General features: G+C 40.0%; 1 protein-coding gene across 1 annotated transcript in view; it reads right to left on the bottom strand.

Moving 5' to 3' along the window:
* LOC139753536 (glutamate receptor ionotropic, delta-2-like) overlaps positions 1-17,539 on the bottom strand; it is a 151,857-nt gene that overhangs the window by 77,285 nt on the left and 57,033 nt on the right. Inside the window, exons 8-10 of the mRNA XM_071670184.1 lie at positions 8,178-8,344; positions 7,015-7,141; positions 5,615-5,722 (exon numbers count right to left, since the gene is read on the bottom strand). Of these exons, the coding sequence (XP_071526285.1) occupies positions 5,615-5,722; positions 7,015-7,141; positions 8,178-8,344 (402 nt within the window). The remainder of the gene's footprint in view (positions 1-5,614; positions 5,723-7,014; positions 7,142-8,177; positions 8,345-17,539) is intronic.

Genomic DNA, 17,539 nt, shown 5'->3' with positions numbered 1-17,539 from the left:
TCAGTCACCAGCTTCTGCAGTTTCTCACATGAATCAGCCACCAGCGCTATACCATCAGCGAACAACAAATGAATCACTTCCCAAGCTCTCTCATCCCCACAGACTGCATACTTGCCCCTCTTTCCAAAACTCTTGCATTCACCTACCTAACAACCCCATCCATAAACAAATTAAACAACCATGGAGACATCACACAACCCTGCCGCAAACCTACATTCACTGAGAACCAATCACAAACCTCTCATCCTACAAGTACACATGCCTTACATCCTAGATAAAATCTTTTCACTGCTTCTAACAACTTGCGTCCCACACCATATATTCTTCGTACCTTCCACAGAGCATCTCTATCACCTCTATCATATGCCTTCTCCAGATCCATAAATGCTACATACAAATCCATTTGCTTTTCTAAGTATTTCTCACATACATTCTTCAAAGCAAACGCCTGGCACACATCCTCTACCACTTCTGAAACCACGCTACTCTTCCCCAATCTGATGCTCTGTACATGCCTTCACCCTCTCAATCAATACCCTCCCATATAATTTACCAGGAATACTCAACAAACTTATACCTCTGTAATTTGAGCACTCACTCTTATCCCCTTTGCCTTTGTACAATGGCACTATGCAAGCATTCCGCCAATCCTCAGGCACCTCACCATGAATCATACATACATTAAATAACCTTCCCAGCCAGTCAACAATACAGTCACTCCCTCTTTTAATAAATTCCACTGCAATACCATCCAAACCTGCTGCTTGCAGGCTTTCTTCTTCCGCAAAGCTTTTACTACCTCTTCCCTGTTTACCAAATCATATTCCCTAACCCTCTCACTTTGCACACCAAAGTGGATGGGGTTGTTATGGAGGTGAATGCAAGAGTTTTGGAAAGAGGGGCAAGTATGCAGTGTGTTGTGCGAGGTAGCGCTAGGAAAAGACACCAATGGCCCCATTCGTTCAGTCTCTAGCTGTCATGTAATATTGCACCGAAACCACCGCTCTCTTTCCACATCCAGGCTCAACACAGCTTTCCATGGTTTACCTCAGACGCTTCACATGCCCTGGTTCAATCCATTGACAGCACGTCGACCTCGGTATATCACAGCGTTCCAATTCACTTTATTCTTTGCACGCCTTTCACCCTCCTGCATGTTCAGGCCCCGATCACTCAAAATCTTTTTCACTTCATCTTTCCACCTCCAATTTGGTCTCCCACTTCTCCTCGTTCCCTCCACCTCTGACACATATATCTCTTGGTCAATCTTTCCTCATTCACTCTCTCCATGTGACCAAACCATTTCAAAACACCCTCTTCTGCTCTCTGAACCACACTCTTTTTATTTCCACACATCTCTCTTACCCTTACATTACTTACTCGATCAGACCACATCACACCACATATTGTCCTCAAACATCTCATTTCCAGCACATCCACCCTCCTGCGCACAACTCAATCTATAGCCCACGCCTCGCAACCATACAACATTGTTGGAACCACTATTCCTTCAAACTTACCCATTTTTGCTTTCCGAGATAATGTTCTCGACTTTAAAACATTCTTCAAGGCTCCCAGAATTTTCGCCCCCTCCCCCACCCTATGATTCACTTCCGCTTCCATGGTTCCATCGGCTGCCGGATCCACTCCCAGATATCTAAAACACTTTACTTCCTTCAGTTTTTCCCATTCAGACTTACCTCCCAATTGACTTGACCCTCCACCCTACTGTACCTAATAACCTTGCTCTTATTCACATTTACTCTTAACTTTCTTCTTTCACACACTTTACCAAACTCAGTCACCAGCTTCAGCCGTCTCTTACATGAATCAGCCACCAGCTCTGTATCATCAGCGAACAACAACTGACTCACTTCCCAAGCTCTCTCATCCAGAACAGACTGCATACTTGCCCCTCTTTCCAAAACTCTTGCATTCACCTCCCTAACAACCCCATCCATAAACAAATTAAACAACCATGGAGACATCACACACCCCTGCCGCAAACCTACATTCACTGAGAACCAATCACTTTCCTCTCTTTTAACTTTCTAAAGGGGGGGGATATGAGTATATATATATATATATATATACATATATATATATATATATATATATATATATATATATATATATATATATATATATATATATATATATATATATATATATATATATATATATATATAAAGTTAAGAGTAAATGTGAATAAGAGGAAGGTTATTAGGTACAGTAAGGTTGAGGGTCAAGTCAACTGGGAGGTGAGTTTGAATGGAGAAAAACTGGAGGAAGTGAAGTGTTTTAGATATCTGGGAGTGGATCTGACAGCGGATGGAACCATGGAAGCGGAAGTGGATCATAGGGTGGGGGAGGGGGCGAAAATTCTGGGAGCCTTGAAGAATGTGTGGAAGTCGAGAACATTATCTCGGAAAGCAAAAATGGGTATGTTTGAAGGAATAGTGGTTCCAACAATGTTGTATGGTTGCGAGGCGTGGACTATGGATAGAGTTGTGCGCAGGAGGATGTATGTGCTGGAAATGAGATGTTTGAGGGCAATGTGTGGTGTGAGGTGGTTTGATCGAGTAAGTAACGTAAGGGTAAGAGAGATCTGTGGAAATAAAAAGAGCGTGGTTGAGAGAGCAGAAGAGGGTGTTTTGAAATGGTTTGGGCACATGGAGAGAATGAGTGAGGAAAGATTGACCAAGAGGATATATGTGTCGGAGGTGGAGGGAACGAGGAGAAGAGGGAGACCAAATTGAAGGTGGAAGGATGGAGTGAAAAAGATTTTGTGTGATCGGGGCCTGAACATGCAGGAGGGTGAAAGGAGGGCAAGGAATAGAGTGAATTGGAGCGATGTGGTATACCGGGGTTGACGTGCTGTCAGTGGATTGAATCAGGGCATGTGAAGCGTCTGGGGTAAACCATGGAAAGCTGTGTAGGTATGTATATTTGCGTGTGTGGACGTATGTATATACATGTGTATGGGGGTGGGTTTGGCCATTTCTTTCGTCTGTTTCCTTGCGCTACCTCGCAAACGCGGGAGACAGCGACAAAGCAAAAAAAAAAAAAGAAAAAAAAAAAAATATATATATATATATATATATATATATATATATATTTTTTTTTTTTTTTTTCATACTATTCGCTATTTCCCGGGATAGCGAGGTAGCGTTAAGGACAGAGGACTGGGCCTTTGAGGGAATATCCTCACCTGGACCTCTCCTTTGTTCCTTCTTTTAGAGAAAAAAAAAAAAACGAGAGGGGAGGATTTCCAGCCCCCCGCTCCCTTCCCTTTTAGTCGCCTTCTACGACACGCAGGGAATACGTGGGAAGTATTCTTTCTCCCCTATCCCCAGGGATATATATCCCCAGGATATATATATATATATATATATATATATATATATATATATATATATATATGTATAGGTATATAAATATATATATATATCCTATGAGTCCACCGGGAAAATGAAACGCGTTAAGTTCCCAAGTGCACTTCCTTGTAATAATCACATCTTCAGGGGAGACACAAGAGAGAAATACAACAGTCAGTTGATATACATCGAGGAGACGAAGCTAGGACGCTACTTGGTAAACTTGTCATTGTCCAAAACATAGAACGAGCGTTCATAAACTTATCCTTTTACTAATTTTATCAATAATAAAGTTATCTAATTTTGATAGGCCACACTAATATTAAGATTATAATTCTTTGTGTATTTGATAATAGAAGATTCAATGATATTTTTCTTGGTAATAGAGTTAGAGTTTATAACTGTGATGGCCAATAAATGAAAATTTACAAATATTTCTCCCCTTACTTAACAATTTAGTACCTTCCATCAAATCTATTGTAGAAAATAATGGTATGTTACCATTTTTAGATTGCATGATCCATAGACAAGGAAACAAGTTTAAGTTTAGCATATACAGAAAACCCACCAATTTATGCTCATGTACCCATTATTACTCATCTCAACATGACAGAGTTAAATTATTATCATTTCAATCTATGTTCCTTAGGGCATTTCGTATTTGTAGTCCATAGTTTATTGATGATGAGTTTGAAAAGATATATTCTACTGGATCTAGGTTAAAGAACCCTAGATCTTTCATTGATAAATCCCTTAAGTTAGCAAAGAAATCATTTTATAGAGTTGAGCCCAAACCTCCCGATGACACCAAGAATCTTTTAGTTCTCCCTTTTGATAATAATTTATCTTTGTTTCCCATGTTGCTTAAATCCTTTAATGTAAATGTTGCCTTTAGCAACAATAATACTATAAAGAATATCTTAATCAGGAATTCACCAGAAAATTCTCTTGGATGCATCTATAAAGTGACTTGTGGAAACTGTGAAAAATTTTATGTTGGTCAGACTGGTAAGGATCTTTCTGTTAGACGTAAGCAACATAAATACAGTATAAGAACGGGACAAGAATAAAATGCCTTGTTTAATCACGTTAAAAACTATGATCATTGTATTGACTGGAGTAACGCCTTCTCAGTTATTAACTCTAACACTTCCCAAGAGAAATATCATGGAATCTTCTATTATTAAATACACAAAGAATTATAGTCTTGATATTAGTGATGGTCTATAAAAATTAGATAACTATATTGTTGATAAGATTTGTAAAATGATAAGTTTATGAAAGCTCGTTGTATGTTTTGGACAATCACATGTTTACCAAATGGCGTGCTAGCTTCGTCTCTTCGATGTATATCAACTGACTGTTATATTTCTCTCTTGTGTCTCCCCTGATGATGTGATTATCAAACGAAAGTGCACTTGGGAACCTTATCGTGTTTCATTTTCCCCGTGGACTCATAGGAATATGTTGATCACGCGCAAAATTGTGATCCTTTCCAATATGTATATATATATATATATATATATATATATGATGATGATCACAACTATCTCTGATGCTAGTATGAAGTTGAAATCGCACTTCAGTCGGTGTTCATACAATTTTATGTAACATGTAATTTATACATACGGCACGATATGTTTCGTGGAGACAGTCCACCTCATCAGGTGCCAGTACTTAACAAAATTGTTTGAATCCCAACATCACACCTGATTCCCACCGTCCAACACTAGTCCGTCTAAGCCAAGCACTGTCTGCTATGTCTGGTCGTAACCTTTGTAAGGGAGAGTGGTCAAAGGGGGTGGGGGGGGGGGGGGGTCAGATGGCGGGGGTTGACCTAGCTAGCTGGGTGTGTCATAATCAACTTCTTTTATGTTTTCGTATTTTGTCAATTCATGCAACAATTGAGAGTGTTTACACCGTCTTTTACAAGGAATGTAAATGTATTTATGTAAGCCAGACTGGTAAGACTTCAACGGAAAGGTGTTATTGGCATCGACATACAGTACGCAGGGATGACCAGGACTGAACATTGTCATGAAAATGATCTCCCAGTAGATTTTGAAAATCGCGCTGTCTTATACCCCTCTGCTGATTATGGTACAAGTAATGTCACTGAATATGTCTTAATTGATAATACTAAGAACTTTGATTTATTCCCAGGCAATTTTTAAAGCCCATGCTAGTATTAGAAAATTGTGACAGCCTATACCACTGGCAGCGGCCACATTACTCACGTGTATGTCTGATGTACTGGTGCACGACCACCATCTTCTGACCGTGATCTCCATAACAAGAACTGTTGTTGACATCACAAAACCCAACACCATTATGAAGAACGCCGCCTGCAACAATAACTTCATAATATTCTAAACTGTAAAAATAATGATCATCTCGTTCTTATATCAACATATATTTGATAATCCTTCTACACTAAGGTATATTCTCATATCTTTAGCATGTATTGAACACATGGAATAAATTATAACGATGTACCTATGAGGTGAGGAGGATTCGAACCCAGTCATACAGTGCAGCAGACCGGTACGATAACCTCGTCGTACAATGGGTATCATACCAGCCTTCCGCGGTAGGACTAGGTTCGAATCCTCCTCACCTATAGGTAAATCGTAATCGTGTTCTCGTGTCAAAATTATAATGGTGCTGTGAAATCCTGGTATATACCCAGCTCATTATATAAAAAAAACATATTTTTTTTCTCGATAAATATATTATCCACTTTTGAAATAGTTTGTCACTACATAAGATAGGTGGGTATACAAAGGAATTCAAACAGTAACAGGCCACTGGGTCCTCTCGAGGTTGTTTGTGATAGTGGAAGAAGTCAGAAACCCATAGATCAGTGTGATGAGAGGAGGAGGTGCGCATTGGTGCCTCCCTCGCTGAGATATCCTCACGTGTGAGACAAGGAACCACTACGTGACTTGAGGAGAACCCCTGAACTCCCTTAGTGTCATCCCTCCGTCATCTCTGTCCAGATGTAAGGACCGAGCACACAAGGGACATTCCAAAGAGAAAACTTGAAGACATACTCACTTCGAATGTTTACATACCATCAAATGAAAGTCAAGATGGAGTAATTTACAAATATGGGTGGCTGATACCAACAGATTAAAATGCAGACTGTGGGACATTTTGTTCATTAATATCCCCTTATCCAATATCCCATCACTGTCTTTTATCTTAATGACATTTTCACATAACACAAAGAAAAGAACGACGTTGATCCCCTAACAAAGGACCAGTTCACAACACATTTCACATTTCATCTAACTTGTTCCCTTGTCACAAACATTCCTTGACTTACTCCTGATACTAGATCTCATCTTCCTTAGCCAAGCTCCACACACTATACTGTAGTTTACTTTGACCACTTCATATCCCTTGGTTCAGCTCAGTGGCAGCAAGAAGCATCCCCATATACCACATCATCCATTGAATTTCACTCTGTCTATCAGATTAAGTGACAATAGATGTATATATTGGTATATCAATCCCAGTGTAAGTTAAGCTGCCTCAGTCATCCTGTCTCCTGTGTTGTCAATGAGAGAAGTCAAACACAATTATATCTCTATGAAGGAGAAATAGATGGAGACAGAAATAACTCATTTCGTACCTGAAGGTGCTGAAGGCTGATGGCTGCGGGTCCCGAGTCGCTTGATGGTGACATAAATCTGGAGACTTTGTTTACTTCATCACTTGCCCACTTGCTGACCATCCCGACCTCTGTCAGCCGGATCAAACTGGAGGAGACAGGAAGGTAAGAAACCGAATCAGATAATCACCAGTTACATTAATGCATAATTTTGTACGAAAAGTTTGATGATAATTGTCTCGCAGGTAGTGAGGAAATCTCTGATAATCCGCCTTTATATGTCACTGATTATATCCATCTGGCAACACTGTATTTCTTTAGGATATCTTCCATGTTTTGGTCTTTTTTGTTTTCTTTATAGGATGAAAACTTCTTGTTTTGTTATTCTGTTCATTCACATAGAGTTTCATCTTAAATCCTCAATCTTATAGGATGAAAACTTCTTGTTTTGTTATTCTGTTCATTCACATAGAGTTTCATCTTAAATCCTCAATCTTATAGGGTGAAAACTTCTTGTTTTGTTATTCTGTTCATTCACATAGAGTTTCATCTTAAATCCTCAATCTTAAAGCAAACAAAATCTCTCACATCAATACAAGTATTTCTTTACCTTAGCATCTTGCACACTAACTTGATCTCTCTGAAGGGAAATAATCTTTCTAGTCACACCTCCATTCTTACACACAAATCCTATTCAGTGCACACAATCTATACTTCACCTTCAGACTGTCTTTTCACAGTATCTCCATCTATACTGCCATGCACCATCATAAAATGTTTGTATATGGTATAGTTTTTCTTATTATGAAAGGGAGAAAATGCAGAGAGAAGGAACCTGTGCCATCATCATCTCACGAAACATAGGCTGTAGATGCCGAAGACACAGACAATGGATGTGTCATGTCGAAGATTGCTATCATGACTGATATTCACCACAATATTTGGTTTGAAATGAAAAATTTACAAGACGCACTAAAAAACTTTTCACGACGAAAATGCTTTGAGTTCATTGAGACACACACACACACACACACACACACACACACACACACACACACACACAAATATAGATGCATTCGGTTTTATTCTATGTTCTGTTCGTAAAAGTGCAGAACAGACTGAACTATGATGTAACGTGCAGAAAGGCTCAGATTTGATGAACTAAGGATCAAGAGAACACTCACATCTTGCTGAAGACGCCCTGGAAGGGTGAGCCACTACTGCAGACGATACCGTAACCCTGAGGGAGGAAGGTCTGACGGGCGAAGTAGAACTTGTCCAGACCTCGCTGGGCGGCCTTCAGCTTGGAGTTGAGCTCAGCGTTGATGAACACGTACTTGTGCTTCAGGATCTGCCAAGACGAAAGATCATGTCAAAAGACGTGACATTATCTATGTATATTGATAAATGCTACATAATAATGATCCTCTTTCTGTTTCCTAAATGATGTTACCTATCACAGAGTCGCATTATCATAGACTCATCCCACATACAACATAGACTTCGTATAAAACTTCTAAGCTTTCTCTTCTGTGTTTTCATAGCCAACCTCGAAAGGAGACCTTGCTAAATTATGACTCAGTAATCAGGTTACAATATCTTCTTATTGCACTTATGAATCTCAATGGGAAAATTGTCCTGCCACGGATCAAGCTAGTATCCGCTTCATTGTGCACAAGGAGCACCACACTGTCACTCTGTCGCACTTCTGAACTATACTGAAGGATATTTTCATTGGAAAAACAAACAGATCTGATCTAAGAATGACGTTACTAACCACTAGTAGTTAAGGACGGCGCCTCATTAACTCAACATGAATCACCTCACAACTGCTGAACCTGATTAACACGATCCCTCGTGTTTAGGCTCATGTAATGTGATAATGAGTCGAGATGTGCAAGGAAACACGTACTTATAAAACTGTGTGTATACTGCTGTTCAAACTCGACAACAACTGTGACCAGTCTCTACCAACGGCCCGAGTGAGGTGTTGACATCTGTTGCTCGCCACATTTGACATACATGACCTAATGACCTCTTGACCATTAAACGCAAGTATGATAACTTCCCGCTCATGAGCTGTTCTTCCATGAGGACAAATGTGAACATAAAAACAAAAGAATATGAGAAGGTTCGGGTTGGCTGAAGTACAGCCTCATTAATGACACTGAACCTGTCGTTTTGACAGTTGCTAGCCAAGAGAAGGCAGACATACATGACAATGTATAACAAGAAAAACTCAGAAATATAACAGAAGGTAGGAAAAGAATCAGAAATATATAGGGAGAACGTGAGAAAGGTAGTTCAGCAATAACACTGTAAACAAGTTCTATCTAGAATCTTCTTATTTCTTCTCACAGCTCTCATGAGCGGAATGTATTTGTACAGGAATACTTACCTGGAAGCGTATAGGTCAGTGTTTGGTTCAATCTGGGTTACGTGTACCCTTCGGGGTACGTAGCATTGTTCAAAGGAGCATATAAAAAACAATTTTTTTTCTTTTCTCAAACTGTATAACATATGTCATATGGCATCTTGGATCAGTAACTTTAGTGAGTTGAGCATGTGTGATTGTTTAAGAATATAGAATAATTGAATAACCACAACATTTACGCAGTTTCCAACTTAAGTGAATGACATGAGAACAGAGCAAGAATTAGAATGAACGAGAAAGAAATTGAGGGGAGATGAGGGTAGAGTGGAGGGAGAGGAAACGGGACAGGACCTGTGCGGGAACAATGTGACGAACTCCTCGCTCGAGTCAGCTCTTGCTCAGTTTCGTCTCAGGACTGAAAGTGGGAACATCTTTTTCATGTTCACATGTAAGGTTACAGAATCAGTTATTTCTTTAACAGCAAGCAATATGGAGAGATGGTTAACAGCAAGCAATATGGAGAGATGGTTAACAGCAAGCAATATGGAGAGATGGTTAACAGCAAGCAATATGGAGAGATGGTTAACAGCAAGCAATATGGAGAGATGGGTAACAGCAAGCAGTATGGAGAGATGGTTAACAACAGTAAGCAATATGGAGAGATGGTTAACAGCAAGCAATATGGAGAGATGGTTAACAGCAAGTAGTATGGAGAGATGGTTAACAGCAAGCAATATGAAGAGATGGTTAACAGCAAGCAATATGAAGAGATGGTTAACAGCAAGCAATATGGAGAGATGGTTAACAGCAAGTAATATGGAGAGATGGTTAACAGCAAGCAATATGGAGAGATGGTTAACAGCAAGTAATATGGAGAGATGGTTAACAGCAAGCAGTATGGAGAGATGGTTAACAGCAAGTAATATGGAGAGATGGTTAACAGCAAGCAATATGAAGAGATGGTTAACAGCAAGCAATATGAAGAGATGGTTAACAGCAAGCAATATGGAGAGATGGTTAACTGCAAGTAATATGGAGAGATGGTTAACAGCAAGCAATACGGAGAGATGGTTAACAGCAAGCAATATAGAGAGATGGTTAACAGCAAGCAGTATGGAGAGATGGTTAACAACAGTAAGCAATATGGAGAGATGGTTAACAGCAAGCAGTATGGAGAGATGGTTAACAGCAAGCAGCATGGAGAGATGGTTAACAGCAATCAGTATGGAGAGATGGTTAACAGCAAGCAGCATGGAGAGATGGTTAACAGCAAGCAATATGGAGAGATGGTTAACAGCAAGCAGTATGGAGAGATGGTTAACAGCAAGCAGCATGGAGAGATGGTTAACAGCAAGCAGCATGGAGAGATGGTTAACAGCAAGCAGCATGGAGAGATGGTTAACAGCAAGCAGCATGGAGAGATGGTTAACAGCAAGCAGCATGGAGAGATGGTTGATAGCAAGGAATATGGAGAGATGGTTAACAGCAAGCAGCATGGAGAGATGGTTAACAGCAAGCAGTATGGAGAGATGGTTGATAGCAAGGAATATGGAGAGATGGTTAACAGCAACTAATATGGAGAGATGGTTGATAGCAAGCAGTATGGAGAGATGGTTAACAGCTGGCAGTATGGAGAGATGGTTAACAGCAAGCAATATGGAGAGATGGTTAATAGCAAGCAGTATGGAGAGATGGTTAACAGTAAGAAGTATGGAGAGATGGTTAATAGCAAGCAGCATGGAGAGATGGTTAACAGCAAGCAGCATGGAGAGATGGTTAACAGTAAGAAGTATGGAGAGATGGTTAACAGCAAGCAGTATGGAGAGATGGTTAACAGCAAGCAGCATGGAGAGATGGTTAACAGTAAGAAGTATGGAGAGATGGTTAACAGCAAGCAGTATGGAGAGATGGTTAACAGTAAGAAGTATGGAGAGATGGTTAACAGCAAGCAATATGGAGAGATGGTTAACAGCAAGCAGCATGGAGAGATGGTTAACAGCAAGCAGCATGGAGAGATGGTTAACAGCAAGCAGTATGGAGAGATGGTTAACAGCAAGCAGTATGGAGAGATGGTTAACAGCAAGCAGCATGGAGAGATGGTTAACAGCAAGCAGCATGGAGAGATGGTTAACAGCAAGCAGTATGGAGAGATGGTTAACAGTAAGAAGTATGGAGAGATGGTTAACAGCAAGCAGCATGGAGAGATGGTTAACAGCAAGCAGCATGGAGAGATGGTTAACAGCAAGCAATATGGAGAGTTGGTTAAAACGTGATAGCTGTAGCGGCCTCAGCAGCGATGCAAGTGAAGGAAATCATGCGGTTGTGAATTAAAAGAATACAGACTTGCCTAGATATCGGTAATACAAGGAAGATTATGTGGTTTTTGGATGTACTTCTGCTAATTCTGATCCTTCTAGAGCTTTGTACTTCTTTCGTGGGGAGAGGTTGGCCAACAGCAGTATGAAGCCACCTCACCGCCAACGTCACCTTAACACAAAACATCAGTGTCATGCTGGCACCCGACGGAGGTTTTTAAAAGAAAACTTTGTGATATCAGATGTCCCCAGACAACAATTGAGAAGGCCTCCACAACAACAAGCAAAGTTCCAGAAGCATCTTTAGCTGTATCTGCATTAACTGCTAAAGCTAAAAATCCATTTGATATAGCTGAAGAACTGATATTGCCAGTTGCAGTTGTGATGGCTAAAAAATGCTAGATAAAAAGGCAGCAGACCAACTGAAGACTGTTCCTTTTCACACCAGACTGTTTCTCGAAGGGTAAACGAAATATGGGACTAATAATAATGACCCAAAATGGTTAAGTAATTGAATAAAACACCTTACAAGGCAGAAGAAGGGCTTATACAACAGGGTATAGCGGGGGGAAACGCAGTTCACTGGTCAGTCAACACAAATTAAGAGAATGGTAAAATCAGAGATTAGGAAGGCGAAGAAAGAATACGAAATTAAGATTAGAGAACGAAGAAAAAATAAAAAGATAGGAATTCCACGGGAGTTTTTCAAATGTACAGAACGAAGGTTAGGGAGAAAATAGGACCAATCAAATCGCATTCTGATAAATTAGTTGATAAATATCAGTAATTACGAAGGAGGAGAATACAAACATTCCAGTTCCAGAGTAAATTCACAGAGTGGACGAAAACGGGAAGCTATGCGTTGTAAAAATAAATGAATTTGATAATTTGAAACAAATAGAACGATTAAAAGTAGACAAGAGTCCTGGGCCAGACGGTATTTATGTGAGGGTAAGGAGGAAGTAAGTGTTCCGCTTTTAAATGTGTTTAAACAGTCTCTGGAATCAGGCGTAGTTCCTAAGCAATGGAGGACAGTAAAAAATGTTCCCATCTTTAAGAAAGAAGATAGATCCATTGCATCTAATCATCGTTCTCTCAGCTTGACATTTATTGTGGGGAAATTTCTCGAATCAATTATAGCGGACAAAATACGGGGACACTTGGAGAATCATGATCTCATTAGGGATTCTCAACATGGACTTACCAAAGGGAAGTTATGTCTCAGTAATATTCTCTCCCTCTTTATTAAAGTATTTGAAACTGTTGATCAGGGTAAGAGTTATGATACTGTATACTTAGACTTAAGTAAGGCTTTTGAGAAAGTACCTCATGAGCGTCTACTTATAAAAATTGCGGCACACGGCACTTGGGGTTTGTGTATTCAATTGGATTAGAGCGTGACTGACTGACAGAAAACATGATATTCATCAACGGAGTTACATCGGACTGGGGGCAATGTAGTCAGTGGTGTTCTTCAGGGGTCAGTCTTGGGACTGCACTTGTTTGTTATATACATTAACGATTTGGATATGAGAATAACCAGCCGATGATACAAAATAATCTACCGACGATACAAAAATAGGGGCCGTAATTGACTCATACGAAAATTCACTGAATTTGTAGAGGGACTTACATAAATTATCAGAATGGGGATAATACATGGAAAATGGAATTCAGCATAAATAGATGCACAACACTTAGTGTGGGTAAAGACAGGAACACTGATTACAAAGTGGACAATATTACTATTGGTAAAACAGAATGGGAAAGAGATTTAGGGGTACTGGTCAGCAAAGATCTTAAGCCGCGGCAACAATGTATCAAAGTGTGTAATAAGGCTGATAGGATGTTACGATTCATTACTAGGATTGTTAGCAGTAGAACTCCTCGAGCTTTACTGTAACTTTATCTTGCGTTGTTGAAACCACATTTGGATTATACGGTACGGTTTTGGGCTCCGTGATATGCAGTCGATATAGATTGTTTAAAGAATGCAAAGGCGAATGTCAAAAATGATCCTGGAATTAGAAAGGTCACTTGTGAAGAAAGGTTAAAGAGACTGAATTTACATTCACTTAAGAGGAGAAGGGCTAAGGGGATATGACTGAAATTTTGAAAAGGATGAAGGTCATTCATAAAGGTAACATGAATAAGTTCTCAGAATGGCGCCACCGGATAGGACAAGAAATAATGTATCTAGATGAGGAAAAAATAGATTCAAGTCGGATGTGTGTAAATATTGGTTCAGGAATAGGGTAGTAGAGTTATGGAACAAGCTGCCAAGTACAGTTGTGGAAGCTAGGTCTTCAGGTGGCTTTAAATGAAAGTTAGATGTGTTTATGGGTTCAGGCGGTTGGTTGTAGGGTGGACAGACTCAGGACCTGTCCTCACTTTTTATGTTCTTATGCTATTGATCAAGTTGTGAATACGCTAAAAACAAGCCAGTTTTTAGTGGACAGGCTCAACTTGTCTCATTTGTGAGATACACTGATGAATATAATATATATGAACAAGTACTTCTTTTGCAAAAGAATTTCAGTGTTATTAATCAGTCCTTCTCTGAACAAAGGCTTAGCTGGAAATCATGCATTAGCGTGTGAACAGACGCTGCTGCATCCATGACAAGGAAAGTGAAGGGATTCTTTGCATGGATTAAGAAGGAAAATCCTGAGTGGACTCATTGCATCATTCACAGAGAATCATTTGCATCCAAATAATGAGTGCATGGGATATTGGACGATGGCGTCAAAGTAATCAGCTTTATAAAGTCAAGGTCACTTAACACTTGCCTTTTCCACAGACTGTGTAAAAAGCATAAGGTCTGAGTACACACAAAGTTGCGCTGGCTGTCGACAGAGAGCGTATACTCACCAGGTTGAGTTGCGAGATGAGGTAGGCGCTTCTTACCAGAACATGGATCTCCTTTTGCCACATACTTTGAAAACACTTCTTGGCTTGCACAACTGGCATATCTTGCTGACATATTTAGCAAACTGAATGAGTTAAATTTGCTTCTGCAAGGCAATGATACAGACATCCTCAACTTATATGATAAAGTTGGTGGTTCTCAAAAGAATATAGAGTTGTGGAAGGAGGTATGCTTAGGAGGAGAATTTACGTGTTTCCTCTGTCAAGTGTTTATTTTTCCAGTAACAATGGTGAGAGAGAGACTGTGAAACCAGTTATTGTCGAACATTTGACCAACCTTATCTGTGCTTTTAAATCTTACTTTCCTTACATATATGAGATCTGTACAGCTGATTGGGTTAGAAATCCATTCCTCCTATCTGAAAATGATATGAAGAAGCTTCCTATTTGCCTTCAGGAAGCACTGTTAGAAGTGTGTTGAGGCCGTGGCCTGAAGGTGATATTTGGAAGCTCATCCCTCACACGGTTCTGGACCTGTGTAAAGGAGGGGCTTCCAGTCTGACCTGGAAAAGAAGGCACTGGGACACTTTCTGCCCTGTGGGACTACCTACCTTTGTAAAGTATCTTTCTCTGCTATAAACGTTATCAGTTAAAACAGAGAAACAAATTAAATGCAAATCTGGAACAAATCCTGATCACTGCAATAACCTCTCCACCGCCCACAATGTCAAAAATCATCAGTGAACATCAACCCCACATTTCACATTGAGTTGTAAGAAGTTTTCAAGCATTTTCATGTCATTTCGTTCGTCTTTTTCCTTTAGTATACTGAATGATAATTCATTATCCAGCACTCAAATTATGCGAACTTTTCATGTAATTTGCATCGTCTTTCAAAACATTGAGTTTAATCACTCGTGGGGGTACTTAGTGGTAGAAAAAGGTAACAAAGGGTACGATAGGCGAAAGAGTTTGGACCACACTAATATAGGCAACCACAAACTTACAGGTTCTTCAGACTCCATCGCACCTTATACAGACAAGCGGATACACTTATGATTACGAGTGCAATTCCAATTTCATTGGGTACATAGTGCACAAAGATACAAAGACTGCGAATGAGGTCTGTGGAGGGAGATATAGTTACACATACACAGACCACACAGACCCAAGGTCCAGGCGAGGTGATCTGGCCTTAACCCTACTTACAACACACAGCTATAGATATATACATTCCTACGTAGTTGCAAAGATAGCCAAAGATATACCCTTGGGTGAATCTTAAGCACCTCACCGTGTCTCGTCGTCAATATAAAGCAGTGACAGAGTAAATAACCTTGGCCAGTTACAAGATGGGAGAGAGAGAGAGAGAGAGAGAGAGAGAGAGAGAGAGAGAGAGAGAGAGAGAGAGAGAGAGAGAGAGAGAGAGAGAGAGAGAGAGAGAGAGAGAGAGAGAGAGACGACCTGTGTTATAAAGATCACATACCACAGAGCAGAGTACTTTAGTTGTAGATACACAGACTACACAGACCCAGGGTCCATTAGAGATGATTTGGCCTTAACTCCTATAAGAAGCCCCTTGTAAGCAGCAGAAGAAAAGCATAGCAAAGCAAAGGCTTCCTCCCCACCCTCCACTCCCTCCGGCACACGCCGGCAGGAAAACAACCAGAAAAAATACCTTGCAGGATTAATAAACCTAAAGGAAATCTTTATAGGACAGTCAAGAGGAAGAATAAACATGAACGTCATGCATCCCATCACCAACGACATGCATCCCGTCACTTTTTGTTATAATGGATAAAACTGAGCTCCAGCCTCGCGACTTACAATGTCTATATTATTCCTGATGCTGAAGAATGATACAGCAATTCTCAGTACCTCTCTCAAAGCAGGTGACACGGGTTAATCAATGTTAGTATGGTACTGCAACAAGGCCAGGGAGAGATCAGTGGCTGAGAGGGTAGTATGATATACCATGTATATTGTGTTATGATGGCATAAACGAATTATTCAATACCAGAGAGTGACAAGTGAAGAGCAAACCTGATTTTGAACATATTAAGCGTGTTACTCTGAATGACAATTTCTGGGAGCTTATTCTATGCATCAGTAATGTCGTTGGTAAGAAGAATGTTCCGTACAGTCCAGATTAACTCGGTGACCTGTAAGCTTTAACCCATTTTCTCTCGTCGGTAATGCTGGGGCTACTGTAAAGAAATTATCAATATCAACGCTGTTGAATCCTTTAAATATCTTGAAACATTCTATCAATTCGCCCCGGAGGCGCCTCTTGCTTAGGGAAAACAAGTTTGATTCTCGCAGTCTCTCCTCATATGGTTTGTTACGCAAGGAAGGAGTTAAATTAGTTGTTCTTCGCTGCACTGCTTCCAATTTAAGAATGTCCTTGCTAAAGTGGGGAGCCAAAACTGCACCGCATGTTCGATGTGTGGTATAACTAGATTTAGTTATAGTAGCAATACCACATCCTTGCTTTTGCACGTAAAGATTTTGTTTATAAATCCTATCCGATTTATGCGCAGCTTCACCGCAATGCTGAGAGAATCTGAAGTTATAGAATGACTTAACATACAAATTTTTTTCCACACTGCCACTTTACCTTGAAGACACACAGCTTATTTTCTATATTCCATTTCCTTCTTCCTGTTGTATCTTCAACGTCTTTCAATATCTATTTTCTTTAAGAAATGGCATACGGTTTTCTTCATTTTCTTTCAAACTTGTTTACGAGGTAGTGCCGCGAAACAGACGAAGTACTGGCCTCATTCATTCACATACTTTTTTTTTTCTGCATACGCTATGATTCTTTCACAACTTTCAGAGCTGGCTGATATCTTTCAAGTACGTCCCCACCCTCCCCATGTGCTGTCTGTAATTCCAAATAACATATCTTTATATCACCAAAATGCTTCCTGTATTAGTACAAAATGACGTCATCTCCAGTCAAGGTCGGTATATAATGAAAGATGAG

Source organism: Panulirus ornatus, chromosome 14, assembly GCF_036320965.1.
Source record: "Panulirus ornatus isolate Po-2019 chromosome 14, ASM3632096v1, whole genome shotgun sequence".
Lineage (NCBI taxonomy): Eukaryota > Metazoa > Arthropoda > Malacostraca > Decapoda > Palinuridae > Panulirus > Panulirus ornatus.
This window is presented reverse-complemented; position numbering and strand designations above follow the sequence as displayed.